The sequence below is a fragment of the Pholcus phalangioides genome, unplaced genomic scaffold, assembly GCF_987345545.1.
Source record: "Pholcus phalangioides strain wild (caught in Gottingen) unplaced genomic scaffold, Ppha-v1.0 ptg000011l_1, whole genome shotgun sequence".
Lineage (NCBI taxonomy): Eukaryota > Metazoa > Arthropoda > Arachnida > Araneae > Pholcidae > Pholcus > Pholcus phalangioides.
The window spans coordinates 8173754-8194389 of NW_028301604.1; the positions used below are offsets into that span (position 1 = coordinate 8173754).

The window sequence follows — 20636 nt, forward strand, 5'->3', positions numbered from 1 at the left end:
AAACCTACATACAAGCTCGCATGGAACATGTACAGTGAAGAATCGACGGTTCGACGAATTGATTCTGCGCTGTAATATTTAAATGACGTCACGACGAATTGACACGGCGGCAAACTTGTACAGCTACGGATTGAAGCTGCGACGAATTTGACCGTGGTGCGACAAAAATGATCAAATGATTATTGTTGCCCCTACGCAGGACAATTGATATTCCCTACTCTTAGCACTCATACACACAAATTGAATGAGAAACACTGACCGCAATGAAAAAAATTCATCTTGGGAATGTCATTGGCTATCAACTTACACAGCAGATTGGGTTATGCCAACACCCCGTTTATAAATAAGATCATATATAACAAGGATTGTAGGGAACAAAAATAGAAAGATCTGCTCTGTTGTCAACAAAAACTCCTTTAACGCTTTTACACAACTACCCTTCTAAAAAAAAGTTATTGCTATGTGCTATGCTTTTTTATCTTAACCTTCTAGTGTACACTGAGTAACCACTTTATTATACTTTATTATAACCACCTTACTGTTTTAAGCAAATGAACTTATGGTGTCACACTGTTCTGTAATTTCAGGCACATAAACATAATACTTGCACTTTCCAGTTCAGATTCGGTCACAGATGTTTTAGGGGATAGACAAAAATTTAAAACATAAATAAAAAAATTTGATCGACTCTGATCATAAAAAGCTGCAAATGATTTGTAACTGTCGATGTGAGCATTTTAAGTAAATGATTTTCAATAACGCATGTACAAAAAATATCGATTTTTATTTTCATAATTTGGTTGTCAGATATACAGGGTAAATTCGACCTATTCTGCCAAGCAAAAGGGGGTGATAGATGAGCCCAAGTGGATCATGAAACACCCCACTAACCCTGTCCTATCCAAACCGTTTTCAAGTTATGGTGGATAATCGATTATGGAAAAAAAATGTGTCAAATCTGGAAAAAAAGAATTTGTGAAATTTCTGAAAGACCTATATGCAAACTAAGCACACATTTGGAAAGAACAAAATAAATGCTATGAGATGACGCCAATTTCATCGAAATGTCTGGTTTTGATGGCGAGCTACAAGTTCTGAAAGATTGGCAAAGTTCAAAATCGAATTTTCACCAAAATTTTTAATCACCAATTCTGCAAACACCCTTCTAGCTACAATCGATCAAATTTGCCAAAAACTTGCCCATTCCGCCCACTTCCGAAAGAGCTTACAATAAACCATATCAGTTTTCTGGTTCAGGAGAAATTTACTCTTTTGTTTGCAATACATCACTGAAATCAGCGTTTGTCGAAGTAGATATTAGACAAAAATTCGGAATTGGCAGTTACAGATTTTAGCAACAATTTGATTTTGCACAAAAAATCCTATTAGGTGACACTATTTCTATCTACAGAATATCCATATTTAATGACGAGCTACAAGCACTTAGAGATCTGTGAAGTGAAAAATTTAATTGTCTATAAAACCTACTAAAATTACTTTTGTGAATGCAAATTTCAATGATGTATTGCAAACAAGACTAAATTTCTCCTGAACCAGAAAACAGATATGGTTTATTGTAAGCTCTTTCGAAAGCTGGTTAAATGGACAAGTTTTTGGGAAATTTGACTGATTGTAGCTAGAAGGGTGTTTGCAGAATTGGTGATTAAAAATTTTGGCGACAATTCGATTTTGAACTTTACCAATGTTTCAGTGCCTATAGCTCACTATTAAATCCAGATATTTCAATGAAATTTGTGTGACCTTATAGGATTTTTTCTGCTCTTTCCATATGCTTGGTTTCCACGTAGGTCTCTCAGAAACTTCAGAAATCCGGGTTTTTTTCAGACTTCACACATTTTTTCCCGATAATCGATTATCCACCATAACTTGAAAATGGTTCGAGATAGGACACGGTTGGTGGGTTGTTTCATGATCCACTTGAGCTCATCTATCATCCCCTTTCATTTGGCAGAATAGGTCAGATTCACCTAGGAGAGTGCAATGTAAAAATTCCAGTTAAATGCCATGTAAATTTGGAAATGTGTCTGCAATACAGTGAGCTGTAATTTAAGCTACTTGCTGAAAGTAGCTAGAGATGATAAGGGATTTTCCACAAGTAAATATTTTGATTATTCTGTCGTTTGACTATTTGCTTCATTATTTTCATTTTGACACCATACACATGTGTTACGCTCAAGCATTTCTCTTATACAGCATCGGATGCATGTCTTTGCTCATTCACATAATGCTGCAGGCTTGTTCTTGAAATAATATATTAAAAGATATTGTCCATGATGTATTTTGCTGTAAACCATTTCTCATTTCTACAGGCTCAGTGAGGTTTTTTCCTCTTTCCATTTTAGGCATTACTGGTACATGTGTTGCAGCTGCCCTGGTTTCCAGTGATTCCACTGAAAAATTAATGTCAAAAATTTTGGACAAAGCCGAGACATTTTCTGCTGGAAAAAAATTTTCTGTCATAGATCATTTTGACAAAGATAGTTTTGAAGAAGCAATGAATAACATCACTTTGCTTAAAGATATGTATTCAGAATAACAAATATCAGTTTTTGAAAAACAAAATTTCTTATTAACTATAAAATCTTTGAATTCTCATCTAACTTTTTGAAGACATTTTTATATCATTAGATAGTTTGGCACAAAATATGCATCGAGAATTGAAAAATTAGTTTTTCGACAACTTGATTATTCAAATTCAGCGTCAAACTTTGCTATAACTATAATTTTCTTCAAAACAAAGTTTAAAAAATGGTAGGTATTATAATGGGAAAAATAATAAAAATTATGATGGAAAAAAATAAATATTTTGCCCTGAAACTTTAAATGAGCTAAAACTTGCTAGTTTTTGTTTATATATGTGCCTGTATCTTTTTCCCAAAAACAATCTTACAGCAATTACTAAGAAGAATAAAATGCTGCTATACAAAGGCGAAAAAAAAGAAACATTTTGGGCTATTTACACACAGAAATTAATTTTATGAATCCCATAAATTAAGATCAGGTATTGCTTATCATATTCAAGTGCTGTAAGCATTTAAATCAAGTGATAAAATATCAGGCCAACCCTCAATAAATACATGTATATATATAATGCAATAAAATATTTTTAAAAGTGTTTTTGACTACATCAGCTCTGTATAAAAATTATGTAGAATTATATGAAAACCAATGACCAGAGAACAAATGTTTATAAGTGTGTGTTAAAATATCTACTAAACTATTCTGGGAAGCCCCAGATGAATCGTGAATTAAGTAAGGGAGCTGCAGATGACAAAAGTATAAGAACTACTGCCCTAAGCACCAGAGGCAGTGACATGAAGAAAACATTGGGGGGCAGAAGATGCTGGTCATCCCATATAAACGTACGCAAGGGAGGGAAGGTGCATTGCTTTTCTGGAAATTATTCTGGGGCTCAGCCCCCTCACAAAATTTATTGGGGGAGGGCTCAAATGGCCTCAGCCCCTAGGTTCTGGTGCCTATGCTAAGCACTTATGTGTGTTTTTATGCCCCTCCCAAAAAACATTTTTTTTATTGATAATCATAAAAAAGAAAATGTGTGGGGCTCATCGATATTACATGATAATTTACTTTATAAGCAGTACTTTATAATAAGATAAAGACTTGAAACATCAATTGGAAAAAACAGATTAAGTTAAGGTGGACTATGATCAGTGCCATCTTAAGGCATGGGCCCACCCGGGCACCCCAACAAGAAAGGGAGCCTCACAAAAATGGGATCTGGTTGAGATTTTTGAAAATTTGCCAGGTAGGGCCTCAGAAAAATCATTTTGCCCGGGGGCCCATGATGCTCTTAAGACGGCCCTCATTATGATTACTGAGAACACATCTTGAAATGTGTTCTAACTGTTGTTCCAACATTAGCTGGATGTAGCTTGGCTTTTCAAGGAATGAAAGATGGATTTGGATCTCACTAAAACATAATCCAATGAGGTGTATACCAGAAATGAAACACTACTGTAAATTGAAATGGATTCAAATAAATTCTACAAAACAAAATGTTGAACACAATGAAATATGTGACATGAATATTCATATTTTTAGTCATAATTTATAAGTTGGGAAAATAATTTTAACCCTTTGTTTCAATAAAGAGTAAAAAATTAAAGTAGGCTTTATTGAAAAAAAATAGGATATATTTCCAAAAAAGTCTGGATAACCAAAATTACATGAAAATATGGGAATGTCCTATAGTCACTTTGAACATATGAGATACATGCAGTGAAACCTGTATAAAACGGAATGTCAAGCAAAGTTGACAAGAATGTCAAAGCAGTTTATTGACGGTTTATTAATAACTCATGATCCATCCCCCACCAAAACCTGCATTCTTCCAATGTAAACATATTCACCAAATCGAGTCTTTCTTCATAGGTCAAAACCTTGTGTGACAACAAGAGCGTGTGTAGCTCTTCTCTGCACCCTCTCAATCAAACCTGTCCCTCTGTAGGTATTTATTTATACAATATTGATGGCCCTAGGGCCTATACAAGAGGATGTGATTGAAAATGACAAAGATATTGTTTGATATTAGACAAAAAAACTAGTGATAGAGAGGGAGATTCAACAATAGAGCTTGGGAGTTTGTTCCATTCACCAATAGTATGAGGAAAGAAGCTGTATTTTTAAAGCAGTCAGTGGAAGCAAAAATATGTTTTATTTTAAGAGAATGATCGAGTCTTTGAGAGATGTAGGATGGTTTGGCTAAGACACCAGAAATATCTATGTTGAATTGACCATGGAAAATTTTATATAACAATGCTAATCGAGAAATGAGATGAAGAGTAGAGAGAGGGAGGAGATGAAGTTCGTTTTTAAGTTCGGACACAAGAAACAAAAGATGACCAGCAGTCGTGAGCAAATCGGGTGGATTTATTTTGTATTTATTCAAGTTTGTCTACATTACTGAAGGTGTAGGGGGTCCCAGATTTCAGCGGCTTAGGAAAGAATGGGGGAGATATAAGTTTGTTAACAGAGAAGTCTGATATCCCAAGTGGAGTGTTGGTCTCCAAAACCTTACGACATGCTCCAGTCCAGGAAGAACTATAGTAGAGCCTCAAAAATCCGAGCCCTGAAAGTTTGAGTTTCCAGATTATCCAAGGCACGGAAATTTTTTTAATTTTCTTTCTGAGACCCTCGTTTCTGTTTTTTTTCCCTCCAAGAAGCTGATTTCTTTATATTTTTTTCCAGGAGTATTAAATAGTACAGTAAAACCTTCTCTCATTGCCACTTTGGACATGGAGTCGGGAAAAAAAATATGTATATCGCTATGAGAAAAATAATTTTCAAGCTGATTTTTAAGGGATTTTCCTGCTCCCCGAACATTATGGGGGGGGGGGGGGAAGATTACGTATGCTTTATTTTCTTGAGTACAAATGCTAGATAGGTATATTGAAGGCAGTGGAAAGGAAAAAAATCTTGAGATAATATGGGGATAACAGAAGAGAGACCTGATGTCAGCACTCTAATGGCTAGAGGGATATGCAAGTTCACGGCACTCCCTAGTCCAAGGGATGGTTCCATCCAAAAGAAATGGTGCTCGTAAATAGGAATAGAAATGTCCAGCGTATGAATTTTTTCAGAGGGATGTGTCAGTCTTGTCTTTAACAAGAATATATGTTGGCGCCTGCCTATGTCTTTAGCTATCGGATTGGACTTTGGAATGGTCTAGTTCATATTTTCCCAAACTTTTTGTTCCATCTCCCCCTTCAACATTTTTTTGTTCTCATTGCCCCCAACTCAAGCCAACCCATAGGATCCTATGCTAAACCCATAGCTTCTACCACCTGTTGGATCATTCCATCACCCCCAGGCTGCAATATTGCCCACTTTGGGAAACACTTGTCTAGTTGAAGGTCCAGTGTGAACAAAGAACTATTTTGGTTTGCTGGTACACTGTCTTGGTCCATATCAGTTTTTGATGCTTGTTGTGTTCTACCTGAGCACTGCAAGCCTAAATTTTAGAATGTCATAATAGTGCTACAAATCAATTAATCAATTATTATAGTATCAAAATATAATCATATACTTTAATATAACCAATTATATAACTATCGTAATCAGTTACAGAATGGATTGTCATTTCACATACATTACTATGTACGTGGATCACAAATTTTAGTTTTTTTTCCAGACATAAAACTACCGCTCCCAATAACAGCCACCTCCAAATAGCGGCCATATTTTCACAGTCCCGTTACTGGCCGCTGTTGGTAGATTTTACGGTATATACATATTGTACAGTAATTTCAGTTTGAAAGAAACTAGGCAGCCCCAGCCTTATAACAGGTATAATAAAATATTAGCCTTCTTTCAATGGGCATAGACCATTTTAATTTTTGGTGGGGGGGGGGGGGGTTGCAGAGAAAGAGTTACGAGCTTGACCATTTTTTTTGTAATGATGGATAATGGCATTGTCCCCTAATTGCTTACGTAAAATCATTGGAAAGACAGTTGAAAGCTATCAGTGCCTTAGTGTCATTCACCATTCATCTCTCATCTTTGCACCCTTTTCACATTTTTCATTTTTTTGAAACACATCGTGTGACATCTATATCTTATTCAACTATAAAAATACAGTAAGTACGCTAGTACTGCTTTTTTTTGCTTGTCTTCTTTTTTTTTTTAAACAAAACCATTTTTGTTTTTTGTTTTTTTTATTATTCAAGTTTTTCGATAATCCAAGGTGACGCTCTACTGTAAGTCTTTGAAAAACAGAAGAATGACTTTAGGAGAATGCAAAGAGACCTTTTTAAGAATGAAACCGAGCAGTCTATTTCCTTTTTTGACCACTGCTGAACAATGTTCAAAAAACCTAAGCCGTTCATCAATGAGAATTCCCAGACCTGTGAGCCTCTTCTACTAGTCGATTCCTTAAGTCCACATAATGAAGCAGTTGAAGGATCTTCTCCTAGTTAACACTCACTTTAATACTCTCAATCTCAATGTATGTATATATATAATTTTTCTAAGCCAGAAAGGGGAGCAATCGCCCCATCCCCAAAATGACGGGCTTGCGTCGCATCAATAAATTTAAAAATTCAATTCTTGATTCTCGAAATACTGAGTTCTCTTAGAGATATGAAGCTTAGAAAATTAAGTGTTAAATAATTAGCCGGATCTACATTTGAGTTGAACATCTATGCCAGGGATTCTCAAACTGTGAGCCGCCAACCTTTGTCAGGGGTGCCACTGATCAGCGGCTCTGATAAAGGTTTTTGGAAGAGATTCTCTTTGTTTAACTGCTCTAGGGAGCCGCGAATAAGCATTGATTAAAAGAAGGGGTGCCACGGGTGGATAAAGTTCGAGAACCCCTGATATATGTGATAACATTGATTTCAACATTTTATTTATATCATCTTAAGTATTGAAAATGAAAATTAATGTTCAACTACATCAATTCATATAGTTTAAGAAGTTTTAAAGTTAATAATAGGCCCATAAATAATATTGGAAGAAATTCTGCAGCTTTGATTGCAGCATTTTTTGAAACAAAAACAGGCAGATTAATAACTTGAACTTTAAAAAAAAATTCAAAATATTTGGCACCAAATTTTTCAAAATATTAATGAAAAAAAAATCTATTTCATTTCTACATTTCTTTAGTTTATATTTGTTCTTTCAATCTCTGCCAGACCACATGGTTCTGAGAGCACGTTTTCTCTCGTCTCTCCATTTTTCTTTAAAAACATGTAATCGTTCTTATTATATTTAATTAAAAATTTTACAGTATTTATTAAAGAAGGACTCGCTCTAGTTATTCGACCCCAACAAAATACAATAAATTGATGACTTAAACACATAAAGTAACCTTCCAATGCGGACTAAATGAAAAAAAAAACTTGTAGAGTGATCCATCAACATTTGAATATCTACAGAAAATGTGAGCAATATAAAAAAAAGGTAATGTAGCATATCCTGTATCAAGGCTTTTTTTACATGTTAACTGGTGGGGATTTTGCCCCACTAGCCTTTCTATTCCACCAGTGAAGATAAAAAATGGCCACTGGTGGGGCAAAGCCCTTGTTCTTGTTCTCCTGAAGCAGTCAACTTCAAACCCTACCAATATGAAGGGAGTTGAAGAAAAAACTCACACAAAAAGGTTTTGCCATTTCCGAGGCCAATTTTTTATGACATCTTTTTTTTTTCTCAAGAAGGAAAAGGAAAAAGTTCAACAGAAAAAATAAGTTTTCCAGGGGCCGACTTCTCTGGAATAGGTCTTTTGCGCTCATAAAAAGTCAGACAAAGAACAGATGGAGGATGGCCGAGACGAAAGATATGACCATTGATTGATTTTTTTCTTTGATGCTCATTAAAGTGAAAACGATTTAGTTACATAACCCTGGGAGTAGAAAGGATCTCAAGTTACCGGGTTGTCATCAGATGCCGGGTTAAAACATTCTATTTTAGAGCAATATAAATAGATAAACATAAGTGTAGTAGCACAAGACCATTAAAATTCGGACATTGGGTGGTCTCCAAATCCTAAGATAGGGTAATAAAGAAAAAAAATACAATGGAAAGAGTGAGCCCTGTTTAAACGACTTTTGAGAGACCAGATCATGGCATAGTTTTTATTTAACCCTGATTCTCCCATAATTTTTATTTAACTTTCGGATTATGCTTAAAAGTTGTCTGAATATGATGAAAACAAAGAAAGGTCATAATATGAGATTATGATTTTTTGATAAATTTAATCCAATGATGACTTTGCCCTTTACTTTAATCTCTTTTGAGGATTCTTACAATTATTTTACAAATGGCAAAAAAGAAGAAAAGTAAAAACAAATTTGTAAGATTTTCTACGAACAAATTTTCTGTTTATCAAGGAAACAGTTATTTTACGGATATTACGCTGAGGTGAGCTTGGAAAGAAAAGTCATCATGTCTCCGCCGGGACTCGAACCCAGGCCCTCTTGCATACCGGGCAAGCATGCTACCATCTACACCACTGGAGACACATGAATCTGCCTACCTAATTTCACGCACTGTGTCGTGAGGCACTGAAGTAGAGGCATTAGTAGCCTCTCTTAACTTCAGGCAGGTTCATGTGTCTCCAGTGGTGTAGATGGTAGCATGCTTGCCCGGTATGCAAGAGGGCCTGGGTTCGAGTCCCGGCGGAGACATGATGACTTTTCTTTCCGAGCTCACCTCATCGTAATATCCGGAAAATAACTGTTTCCTTGATATCTCTGGCTGAGAAAAAAGCCAGCTATATCTCTCTAATACTGTTTATATTTACAGATTTATTTTTATATATTTTTTGCAATGGTCTCCAAAAGTAACTCGGCATATTTAATTTCTTCACAAGTTTCACTCTTTCATTGATCCAGATTTTTTTTTTTTCGAAATTTTCATTTTTTACGTTCAAGAAAGAAGGGGAGGGGGCTTTTCTTTTTTTCAGAAATGAAGAACAGCTGATTCCATACAGCCAACTAGCAAGCAAGATACCACAACCAAAGGAAATTCTACTATAAATGAAAGAACGAACTCATATTGCACTTGTTTCTCACCAGCAGACCAGTTGCAAATGCTTCAGGAATGACACTGGGAAACGAACCACTAACACAATGTAAAAAACTCGGAAGGAACATGTAGTACACGAAGAAGTAGTATGGTCTGTAAAAATTACGGCTTTTCTGGTGATAATATTCTTAAAAATATTCATTTCAGTGACGTCTTTTACTACCTACAAAAAATTTAAATCCTATTGACAGAAATAAAACTTTTACTGAATTTCAGGGTTCCAGTTGAAATAAAAACGCTGTGCAATTGATGTTATGTGTCTAATAAATTAAATATTTTAACATTAATATGTATAGGAATAAACTGCAACTGAGCCAAACGTGCATAATGAATGAATAAATGAGTAAAAGTCGTATAAATGAGTCATGTTAACTAGTGTTCCACAGTATTGTGGTTTTATGAGTGTTTCTCTGTATACTGAACCCCACTATGTGAGTATACAATACTTGAGTAATTCCATCACTATTGAATCTGAAATGTTTGTAAAAATTAGAGAGGGGGGGGGAAGAGAATGGTATGGCATCTGTCTTTGGAGGGATGGGTTTCAGTATCTCTGTAATGAAGCTAACCAATGGTGACTCTCAAGCGGGGCCATACAGTAATAACAAACCATAAAAAAATACCAATCAAGACCTGGGGTATCGAATGTCAATGCCTTTTTTAGGAGCTGTGTTACGTAAGATGAAATTTGAGATGATTATAACCGGAAATTTCATGTTGAGATGCAGACTTGTGTAAAATTACTTTTTGTTCATGGTTTTTTTTAAATTTAATATTTGTTTTTTATCTCTTGTATCCTTTTTGGATTGTTTCCTTTTTATCATTGAAAAAGGATAGAAATCAACATCTACGTTTTAACATCAGAAAAAAAATAGAATTTTTTTCTTGCATTTATTTTCTATTCTAAAGTTTCAGTGTTTGCATGTGTTTCATTAGTGCCTGCTCCAGCTAGAACAGTGTTGACAACTTAGTTATTTTCTAACTAGATCAGGCCTTTTTCTTGGCCATTTGGATGGAAAAAATACCCATCTAGTTGCTAGTTGTTTGTCCTTTTCAAAAACATTTCCTTTATACTAGTAGTCTATTATTAAATCACGTGAAAATACAGGAATGTTCTGGGAAATACGAGACATACGATCATCCAAATAATGATTAAAATTAATTCGATAAAGAGATGAATCTTTTTTTGAAAAACTTTATAATTTTTCTGCATGTGCTATACAATGTCATCTTGCTTCCTTTTGTACATGCAATCAGGGAAGCCGGAACGTATTTGCTTGTGTTGATGTATTTTTCTTTCCTTGTAAGATGTATTGCTGTAGCTCTTTTTGTTTGCAAGTCATTTCAGGTCCAAAGGACTTTCCCCATACACCCTATATGTCCATTAAGCATGAGAATAAAATGAGCATCATACAATCTCAATATTACAATGGTAGTCACAGCAAAAGACTTGAGACAGTACATTTTATCGCTGATTTCAGGCGGATCTTAACTCTTTGAGTGGCATTAACAAGATATCTCACCTCCTTATTTTAGCATTGGCAAGCCCAAATATTTTGTAAAGTTAATCCCTCTCTCAGTTGAACATTTTTCCCTATACCAATGGTTCACAAACTTTTGTCGACCATTGCTCCCTTGCCTAATTCATGATTCGTTAGCGGCTCTTCAGGATAGATTAATAGATATTTTCCCATATAAAAGAACTTCTTCAAAGCATAAATAGATGCACAAATCAATATTTCAAGCTCGCCACGCATAGGCAGAGATAGACTTGGAAGTCTGGGGGGGCGGGGGGCACGATGATGATGATGTCAATTCATATATACATTAGATCAGTCGATATATACATTTATACATTAGATCAGTCGATATATACATTTATACATTAGATCAGTCGATTTATACATTAGATCAGTCGATTTATACATTAGATCAGTCGATATATACATTTATACATTAGATCAGTCGATATATACATTTATACATTAGATCAGTCGATTTATACATTAGATCAGTCGATTTATACATTAGATCAGTCGATATATACATTTATACATTAGATCAGTCGATATATACATTTATACATTAGATCAGTCGATATATACATTTATACATTAGATCAGTCGATATATACATTTATACATTAGATCAGTCGATATATACATTTATACATTAGATCAGTCGATATATACATTTATACATTAGATCAGTCTATTCCACCTTTGATGCTGGGGGACAATGCCCCCACGCCCCTCCGTATCTCCACCCATGTCACCACGACACCCCACATAAAGGTTGGTGATGCCCCTAGAAACAGTGACGCACACTTTGAAAAACTGCTCTATACCCATTACTTTTTCATTACTTTATATACTCATTTACTGCTGAAAATCATAAGGAAGCTTATTGCTATTCTGCCGTGTAAAGGGTTAAAAGGCATCAGTCAATAGTCTCATCGATGTAGCTAAAAAATACAATAAAAAAGTAGCTGAGAAAATAAAACTTGTAATATCAAGCAAAAAGAATAATAAATGCAATAATGACATAGCTTTATTATCTGAAGTTTATACGGCAAAAAATTGTTTATTCTAGTGCTATATTATCAAAATTAAAATTCAAAGCTCAACATGAGTTTAAATAAACAAGTAGAGACATAGAAACATGTATTTAAAAAAAACATCCTAGTGAAATGAGATGCTGTATATTGAGATTCAAAGAGGAAGAAGAAATGGTTCAATGTTTGTTTTTCCATTTTTTACTTCTTGCAGTGTGAGGGATAATTTGTGAAAAAAAAAATACATAAATGACTTCAAATAAAAAGAAAATATGCACAACGTTTAATTATCGCCATGAAGTTATCGTCTAAAACAGTGTTTCTCAACCGCCGGGCCGCGAGAATATATTCATTACCCTTTCATTTTTCAAGCATTTCCACGAATAACTAATTGGTTTATTTCACTCTATTACGGTACATATTATTTTAATTTTTCAGCCTAAAAATCATACAAGGGGAAAGATGAAAAACCCTACTAGAGTTCCAGAACAAAGGCTTCCAGCCGCAATTGTAAATTATAAGAATTTAGAGGATTCATTTTCCCCTGAAAATCCCTATCGGTTTGCCATTGTCGGAACCACAGAAAATGACCTGAAGACAATAATGCCACGAGAACACTCGGTTTCCCACGTTCCTTGGAGACTGGAAAAACATCTGTGATACTCGCCAAGCTGCATAACTTCAAAGGGGAATAAGCTTCTTTTTTTTCCTCGGAACCAAATATTTCTATAGGGAGAGGAAAAAATCGTTTTGCAGACCCATTCAACACATGCGTTCAATTAACAATTTTGAAGTTGTCGGTCTTTTCTTACTCGGCGAAAAGAGAGCCGCTGATATCATACAATTAGTGTGCGACTGAAATTTCCTGGCTGTTTTCTTGAATAGATATGCAGTATACCTACCACGTGGGGGGGAATCGTTTCTGCTGTACAGCAAATACGAATTCCTATGCTGGACTCCAGGTCGCAACTAGATGCTTGGTCAACCGGGGCAAGCGCGCATTTTGACGCCGCCTAGTAATGTTGAAGGCGAGGTTTCAGAATGAAATTTGCTCTCCCTCGGGTCTAACGCCCAGGGCACGAACCCGTCTGCTACCCCTAGTTGCGGCACTGGCTGGACTTCCTATGGTGCGTAATTTTTTTTGTCCGCTCAAAATGTCTGTTGGATGACCAGCTGCATGTCGAGAATCGAACCATACCTTGCCGTTCGTGTAAGATTGAACTATTTATGTCAGATAGTAGTAATCACAAATTTGCTCTATTGGAATAATGAAACGCTCTTATGTAAGCAAAAAAAAAAGCTTAAGATTAGTTTTTTGCAAAGTTCAAAGGATTTCAGAGTGACATATTGATGAACTAGATTGTACTCCACGTAAGTTTGCTTTTACCTAAAAATTACATTATTATTATTTTTTTTTTTTTGCTTTCTTTTGTGCAATTAACTGTAGAAACCCATCCGCTGTCGTTGACACTGGGAATGTTGCCAATCATTTTCAAGTTCAACTCTTAAATTCGGTAAAATTGTGCAGATGTCGACGCCCGATTTCCGTATAGTCAAGTTCGGCATTTGACCCCACAAGGGTAGGGCCGACATGGGACAATTATCATAATTTTTTGGGGTTTTTTCAAGGTGTAAATTCACTACAGAAGGTCCAGTGAAAAGTTTTGCTTGTGGGGGGTAGATGCGGGTAAAAGTCAGTTGAGGCCCCGGACGCAAAAGTAAATACTGGACCCCTTAAATTAGAAAAGGTGTAACATTTGGGTTTTACGTGGCCCAGGGTGTGCGCCTGGTGTGCCCGCCCTTAATTCCACCTCTGCTTGGGGCCGCCAAAAATCTCGGCCAACGGGATGTGCGGGCATAGCCCAGCCAACAAAATTTAAACAACAGATATTCACTGACTAGCCAAGCACCTCTTCACCTTAGTCTCGGCACACCGTTCCACCGATTCTTGCTTTGCCCTCAGTGGAAAAAACGGTTGAGGCTGTCAAAGAGAAATGAGGAAAAGTGATTTCCGCTGTGAAAGTGAGAGCTGCTCTTACGAATGTGCGAGGGTCGCACTCACGGTAAACTATTGGAGGCTTTCATGAATTCTGAAATTACTTGCATTAATTCTGAAGTTTCAACAATTCTGGAATTATTTCTTTCAACAATTCTGGAATTATTTCTTTCAACAATTCTGGAATTATTTCTTTCAACAATTCTGGAATTATTTCTTTCAACAATTCTGAAATTTTTTCACCCTATAAATTCTGAGTTTTTATTGTGGTTGAATTCATTATATTCAAAAAACATTTTAAATTAACAGAAATTGAAAAATATAGCACGTAAAGGTATTTTCTTTAATATTTTAATTTATTCAAAAAAATAATTTTAATTTTTGATTGTCTTGGGCAGGGCCGTCTTTAGAGCATCATGGGCCCCAGGGCCAAACGATTTTTTTGAGATCCCACCTGGCAAATTCTCGAAAATTTTAACTGGTTCTCATTTTTGTGAGGCCCGCATTCTCTTGAGGGCCTCGGACCGTACCCAGGTGGGCCCATGCATTAAGACGGCACTGGTCTTGGGGCAGACACGGGACCCCTTCTGCATAGGTTTGTTACATTTTGCTGCAGTAAAAATCTTACCACCACTACAAAAGTAGGTTGAAGAACGGGTCATCGCTAAAATCAAATAGATGCGAAGAAAACGGGACACTTTACTTCAAAAAAGGGGCGTATGGTCGAGCAAAAATATATGTAAATATTATGGCCTGTACAGAGAAATGACGCGCATATACTTTGAGCAACACCGGTCATTTCTTACTTCCGGCGTCCCTGTTGTCGAGTTGTATTTGGTGTTTCCTCAAGTCCATTCCTTTTGCTGCATTTATAAATCTTCTCAATGATGCGCAATCAGAATTCGCAGATGTTGCGCGACAGTTAAAGCATTCGTTTTACGTTGATAATTAGGAATAACCTAGAGCAGCAAGAAAAATTTAGCGAACAGGCTTCACAATTGATGTCGCTGGGCTGTTTCAATTTGAGAGGTTGGGAGAATAACGTTCCCAATATATTGGGAACGTTATTCTCCCAACCTCTCAAATTTATAAATTAGTATCAAAGTGTTCAAGAATCACGTCGGTTCTGGGTATTTTTTGGGACCTGGATAGACACGAAGTTTAAATGAATGCTCTCGAAAATGATAGGCAAACGAAACGTAGCATTGGTACAAGATTTTCGATCCGATTGGTTTTTTATCTCCCACCACAATAGAACCCAAACTTTTGTTGCAAGGTACGTGGAAAATGAAATTGACTGGTCCCTAAATTGCTCCCTTGCCAGACCACATCGAGAAAACATTTTCGGAGTGGTCAAACGGACTTGCCTTCCTGAAAGATATTGAAATACCTCATTTACACTGAAGAGCCAAAAAAACTGGTTCACCTGCCTAATATCGTGTAGGGCCCCCGCGAGCACGCAGAAGTGCCGCAACACGACGTGGCATGGACTCGACTAATGTTTGAAGTAGTGCTGGAGGTAATTGACACCATGAATCCGTAGGAGTAAGAGGGGGTGGAGATCTCTTCTGAACAGCACGTTGCAAGGCATCCCAGATATGTTCAATAATGTTCATGTCTGGGGATTTAGGTGGCCAGAGGAAGTGTCTAAAGTCAGAAGAGTGTTCCTGGAGCCACTTTGTAGCAATTCTGGACGTGTGGGGTGTCGCATTGTCCTGCTGAAATTGTCCAAGTCCGTCGGAATGCACAATGGACATGAATCGGTGCAGGTGATCAGACAGGATGCTTACGTACCTGTCAGAGTCGTATCTAGACGTATCAGGGGTCCCATATCACGCCAACTGCACACGCCCCATACCATTACAGAGCTTCCACCAGCTTGAACAGTCCCCTGTTGACATGTAGGGTCCATGAATTAATGAGGTTGTCTCCATACCCGTACATGTCCATCAGCTCGAAGCAATTGAAACCGAGACTCGTCATACCAGGCAACGTGTTTCCAGTCCTCAACAGTCCAATGTCGGTGTTGTCGGGCCCAGGCGAGGCGTAAAGCTTTGTGTCGTGCAGTCATCAAGGGTACACGAGTGGGCCTTCGACTCCGAAAGTCCATATCGATCATGTTTCGTTGAATGGTTCGCACGCTGACACTTGTTGATGGCCCAGCATTGAAATCTGCAGCAATTTGCGGAAGGGTTGCACGTCTGTCACGTTTAATGATTCTCGTCGTTGGTCCCGTTCTTGCATGATCTTTTTCCGGCCACAGCGATGTCGTAGATTCAATTTTTTACCGGATTCCCGATATTCACGGTACACTCGTGAAATGGTCGTACGTGAAAATCCAAATTTCATCGCTACCTCGGAGATGCTATGTCCCATCTCTCGTGCGTCGATTATAACACCACGTTCAAACTCACTTAAATCTCGATAACCTGCCATTGTAGCAGCAGTAACCGATCTAACAACTATGCCAGACACTTGTTGTGTTACATAGGCGTTGCCGACCGCAGCGCCGTACTCTGATTGGTTCCACATCGCTTTATTTGCATATGCATGCCTGTACCAGTTTTTTTGGCTCTTCAGTTTATATTTATAGCAGGATGTAAAACGATCAGATAACGAAGGACTTTTTTTTTAAAAAAATCAGTAATGCCGCGCATGCGCACTGGCAACGCCATTATTTACTCGTGTTTTTGTGCGCATGCGCACTACTTAGTGCATTACTTCTATTACCACTTGCGTTTTTCTGGCGACGTTTAACAATAAGGCGCGTATACACTAGCGCGCGGATCATGCAATGAAAGTATTCGCAATTCATTGGTTGTTCAGTAATTTGTACGGTGTTGCGGACGATTCTTGAGCTGTTTTCAACTGGACCCACCTGGAATCTGTTTTTTCAACGGACACAAAGGAAAGAAAGGAACACAGAGGAAGTTTGTGTACCCGCGAGCGGATTAGAACCGCTGCAGGGGGTCGTGCGTTGCAAGATCGGTGCGCTAGTGTGTACGCGCCTATAGATATACTTTATTCTACAGGAAAACGATAACCGTAATTGGTATAGTGGTTAATGAAAGGAGCTCTACCACCGAAGATTGAGCGTTCGAATCCCTTTAAGTCAGCTGTCACTTTTTTCCCTCCCTTCCATCTTCATTTCATGATCAATTAAATTAATTTTAATTGTTCTGGTTCTAATCTTTCTAGTGAAAATTGGAGCTTCGGAACATTTTCGGCCGTGGTATAGTATAACCCGCTGCCGGTTTTTGGAACATTCTGTTTTGCTATGTTTCTAGTTGTGGTGAAAACAGAGTCGATATACGGCACTGGCAGGGCCTTGTCGGGACGGAGGGGCAGTCGCACTTGCGGTGCCGCCCTGACTTTGTCGAGCGGTGATGTGCCCGGAAATTGGAGGTTTGGGTTGTGGTGGTGCTTGGGGGTTGGTGGGAGTGTCCCGGAAATGTTGATCCGACCCGGGTGTGCTTTCCCAGCCGGTTTGAGTTTTCTCCGGCACGCCCATGATCTCATGATCAATGAGCTTATATCGCAAAAGTGACAGAGCCTGGGTGTGCTCGGTTCTAAACAAAACAAACAGAGTCGATATTTTCAGGTCCGGGGGCCCCTGCCTTCATCGGCCCGAGGAGCGAAGCGACGTCCGAGCGTATTCGGGCGGGTGGCGGAGCCGTTTGCGGGCTCCTAAAGGTGCATTTACTAATAAAGTAGTCGGAAACATGTTTTTGCGTTGCGTTGCTTTATTATATATTTTTGTTATTATTGTTATATTATATTACTATTAAATTATATATCATTGTAATATTATCGCGCGAGCAATCATTACAAAGTAAAAGCGGAATCGTGAATGACCCTGGTGTTCGGCGATAAATTGCCACACGTAACAGGCGGAAGCACACTTTAAACCCGAAGAAAAGTAACCCTTCTCATATTACACATGCGCAAGAAATGGATCAAAAATCATTCTTTGGTGATTAAAGTCTTGTCCTCGTTATTTCATGTTTTTGTCGATGCCTGTGAGACTGCTTACGCTGCATGCATTTTCGTAATATCGGAAACACCAATGGACATTAAAGTTACGCTGCTACGAACAAAATTGAGGGTGTTCCCTTGAAGCAATCAACCATTCCCCGTCTAGAATTGATGACATGTTGCATTGGTGCTCATTTAGCAAGTTCCATTAGAGAAGCTTTAAGAATTACTTTCTGGTGTGATTCGATGGCATGGTGGATAACAGTACATGAAAATTGTGGTCAATTTTTTTGACCAGTAGAGTTAAGAAAATTCATAAACTGATAGATCCTAAGTATTTGAGATATTCCAGGAGAGTTAAATCCTGCTGATCCGTTGTCACGAGGTTGTTCCCCTGCTCAATTTGACAAGCTATTTCATTTACTGGCCACAGATCTTAGGAGACTCGATTACCCAAGAGGACCCCTTTTTATATATATATATATATATATATATATATTAAAAAAAGGGTATATAAATATATATATATATATATATATATATAAAGGGGTCCTCTTGGGTAATCGAGTCTCCTAAGATCTGTATATATATATATATATATATATATATAAATAAAGATATGACTTAGTTATTATACGAAATATAATAACTAAGTGTGTTTCACTTGTAACCCCATGATATGCATAGAGAAATTAATTATCAGTTAATTGTTACGATTCAATACTATTAAGAATCTTCGTATTGATAGAATCTTTAACAGGACGTATGGTTATCTAATTTATTTGCTCGCTTCGGTTATTTGTGAATAGAAGATATAAAATGTAAAATAGGTACCTCTTTTTTTTCGCCGTCCTCTCATACTTACTAACTAGAACTTAAGTTGAATCTTGTGACTTCGATTTTTTGAGATGTAATAGGAATTGAAGATTGTACAAGTGAATCGAATCCTATTTTTCATGTTTGAGAACGTAATATTTTAGGCAGTGTGCATCTAAAGGCAACAGGTTTGAAATTGATGCTTTTGAGTTTGAATCTGTTTGTTTATATTTTCTCCATACGCTGAGATTCGCAATCTGTTTCATAAAATTTTAAAATCCGTTCTCTATATATTTTCACACTTCAAGCAATATTCGTAGGTAATTCACAATACTACTGTTTATGCACCAGATGCTCTCAAACGAATACTGAGTTATATTCAAGTCAATTAAATAATAATTGAAAACCAAGTCAAGTTGTTTCATAAATTTGTCCGGGAAAGAAATAGTGGATATTTATGATATGAGGGGTCTTCTCCACCGCGGTATATTTTAAAAGAATTAACTAAATTATTTTCTAAAGTACAAACATAATATATTGTTTTCAGTCCAAATATATAACAAGTGTACAAACTAAAATTAAGATCCTTATGATTTTGAATATTCTGCTAGTAAATAAGATGTATATCGTAATAAGTTAGTGTTATGTTTCAAATGACGCACTCATTAATACTCATCAAGCAAAAATTTCGAGTAGTATAAACAAGTAAAAAATGGATCAATGAAATACTGTAGTCTCAATAATTGAAGGTTCTGGATAATCCGAGGTGCTGGAATTTTTCAAAACATCTGTCTTTTGCAAAGAACGAGTTTTGTTCAATTTTGTGTGATTTTCCCCATGAACACGAGTAATTCCATTTAAAAGGATGTGATCCCTAAATTGGGGTCTCCAGGCCAGAATTTTCCACGGGTCCCACATAATAAATTTGTAATGTAAAAAAAACTGAACGTGCATATCGGGCCCACCAGGCCTGATGCACCCATCTGCCATCTTTATGCAGAACGCATGGGTCTCGTGCAGAGTCCATGAGAATGAATACAGGAGTGAAACAAGTACGAGAGAGAGAGTATGTAGCGTCCCATTCTCCTCGGATTATCAAGACTCTACTGTATTCTAAAATGAAAACTTTTCAGAGAAAATAGCAGGTCAGAATATTTCCTGAATTAGATGATCGAATAGAATTTTTCAACTATAAGAAAAAACGTTCATACAGGATCTTTTTCAAAATTGCTAAGGGTGAAAAAGGGTTTGTGTCTTTTGTTTTTTTTTCTTTGTTTTGTTTGTTATTTATTTTTTAATTATGATTAGTTTATTATTATCTGCTATTCGTGTTTGAAAATTAACTCAATAATGATCGTGCCCAGCAGTATGGTTTGACAACAATCCCTTGGATGGATTTTCTTCGTTTTGTGCAATGTAAGTTTGTTCATGTGATGAATAAAATTGAATTTAATTGAAATTAGGTTTGCAACTGGGGGGGGGGGGGGCAAAGGATTCTGGTGCCCATGTCACTGGACTGCCAAATTAACCTTTTAAATACTCCTTTTATTTTACACGGGGAACAGCTTCGGTATAAGGGACACGCCAATTGTCAACTTTCCATAATTTTGAAAAACAAGACTCCATAATGCAAACAACTCAATTTTTTGGAAAAAATGACTTGTGACATTATTTTGCTATCTGACACAGATATGCACTCATGATCGTCGAAAGGCCCATCAGCACAGGAAT

At 37.0% G+C, this 20636-nt stretch overlaps 2 protein-coding genes and 2 non-coding genes across 6 annotated transcripts in view; 3 read left to right on the top strand and 1 right to left on the bottom strand.

Annotated features, from left to right (window-relative positions):
* Positions 1-2621, top strand: part of mst (misato mitochondrial distribution and morphology regulator) — a 48829-nt gene extending 46208 nt beyond the window's left edge. For all 3 annotated transcript variants that reach the window (XM_089238938.1, XM_089238941.1, XM_089238940.1), the window contains exon 14: positions 2364-2621. In XM_089238938.1, coding sequence (XP_089095064.1) covers positions 2364-2557 — 194 coding nt within the window. In that variant the 3' untranslated portion in view covers positions 2558-2621. The remainder of the gene's footprint in view (positions 1-2363) is intronic.
* A 6302-nt stretch (positions 2622-8923) lies between these two features.
* On the bottom strand, positions 8924-8997 carry TRNAT-GGU (transfer RNA threonine (anticodon GGU)). The gene has a single exon. It is a non-coding gene; the product is annotated as a tRNA-Thr (tRNA).
* Positions 8998-9090: 93 nt separating this feature from the next.
* On the top strand, positions 9091-9164 carry TRNAT-GGU (transfer RNA threonine (anticodon GGU)). Its single transcript has one exon. It is a non-coding gene; the product is annotated as a tRNA-Thr (tRNA).
* Positions 9165-18940: 9776 nt separating this feature from the next.
* Positions 18941-20636, top strand: part of LOC149080013 (protein GDAP2 homolog) — a 35482-nt gene continuing 33786 nt past the window's right edge. The window contains exon 1 of the mRNA XM_089238942.1: positions 18941-19093. The gene's annotated coding sequence lies outside the window, so the exon portion shown is untranslated. The remainder of the gene's footprint in view (positions 19094-20636) is intronic.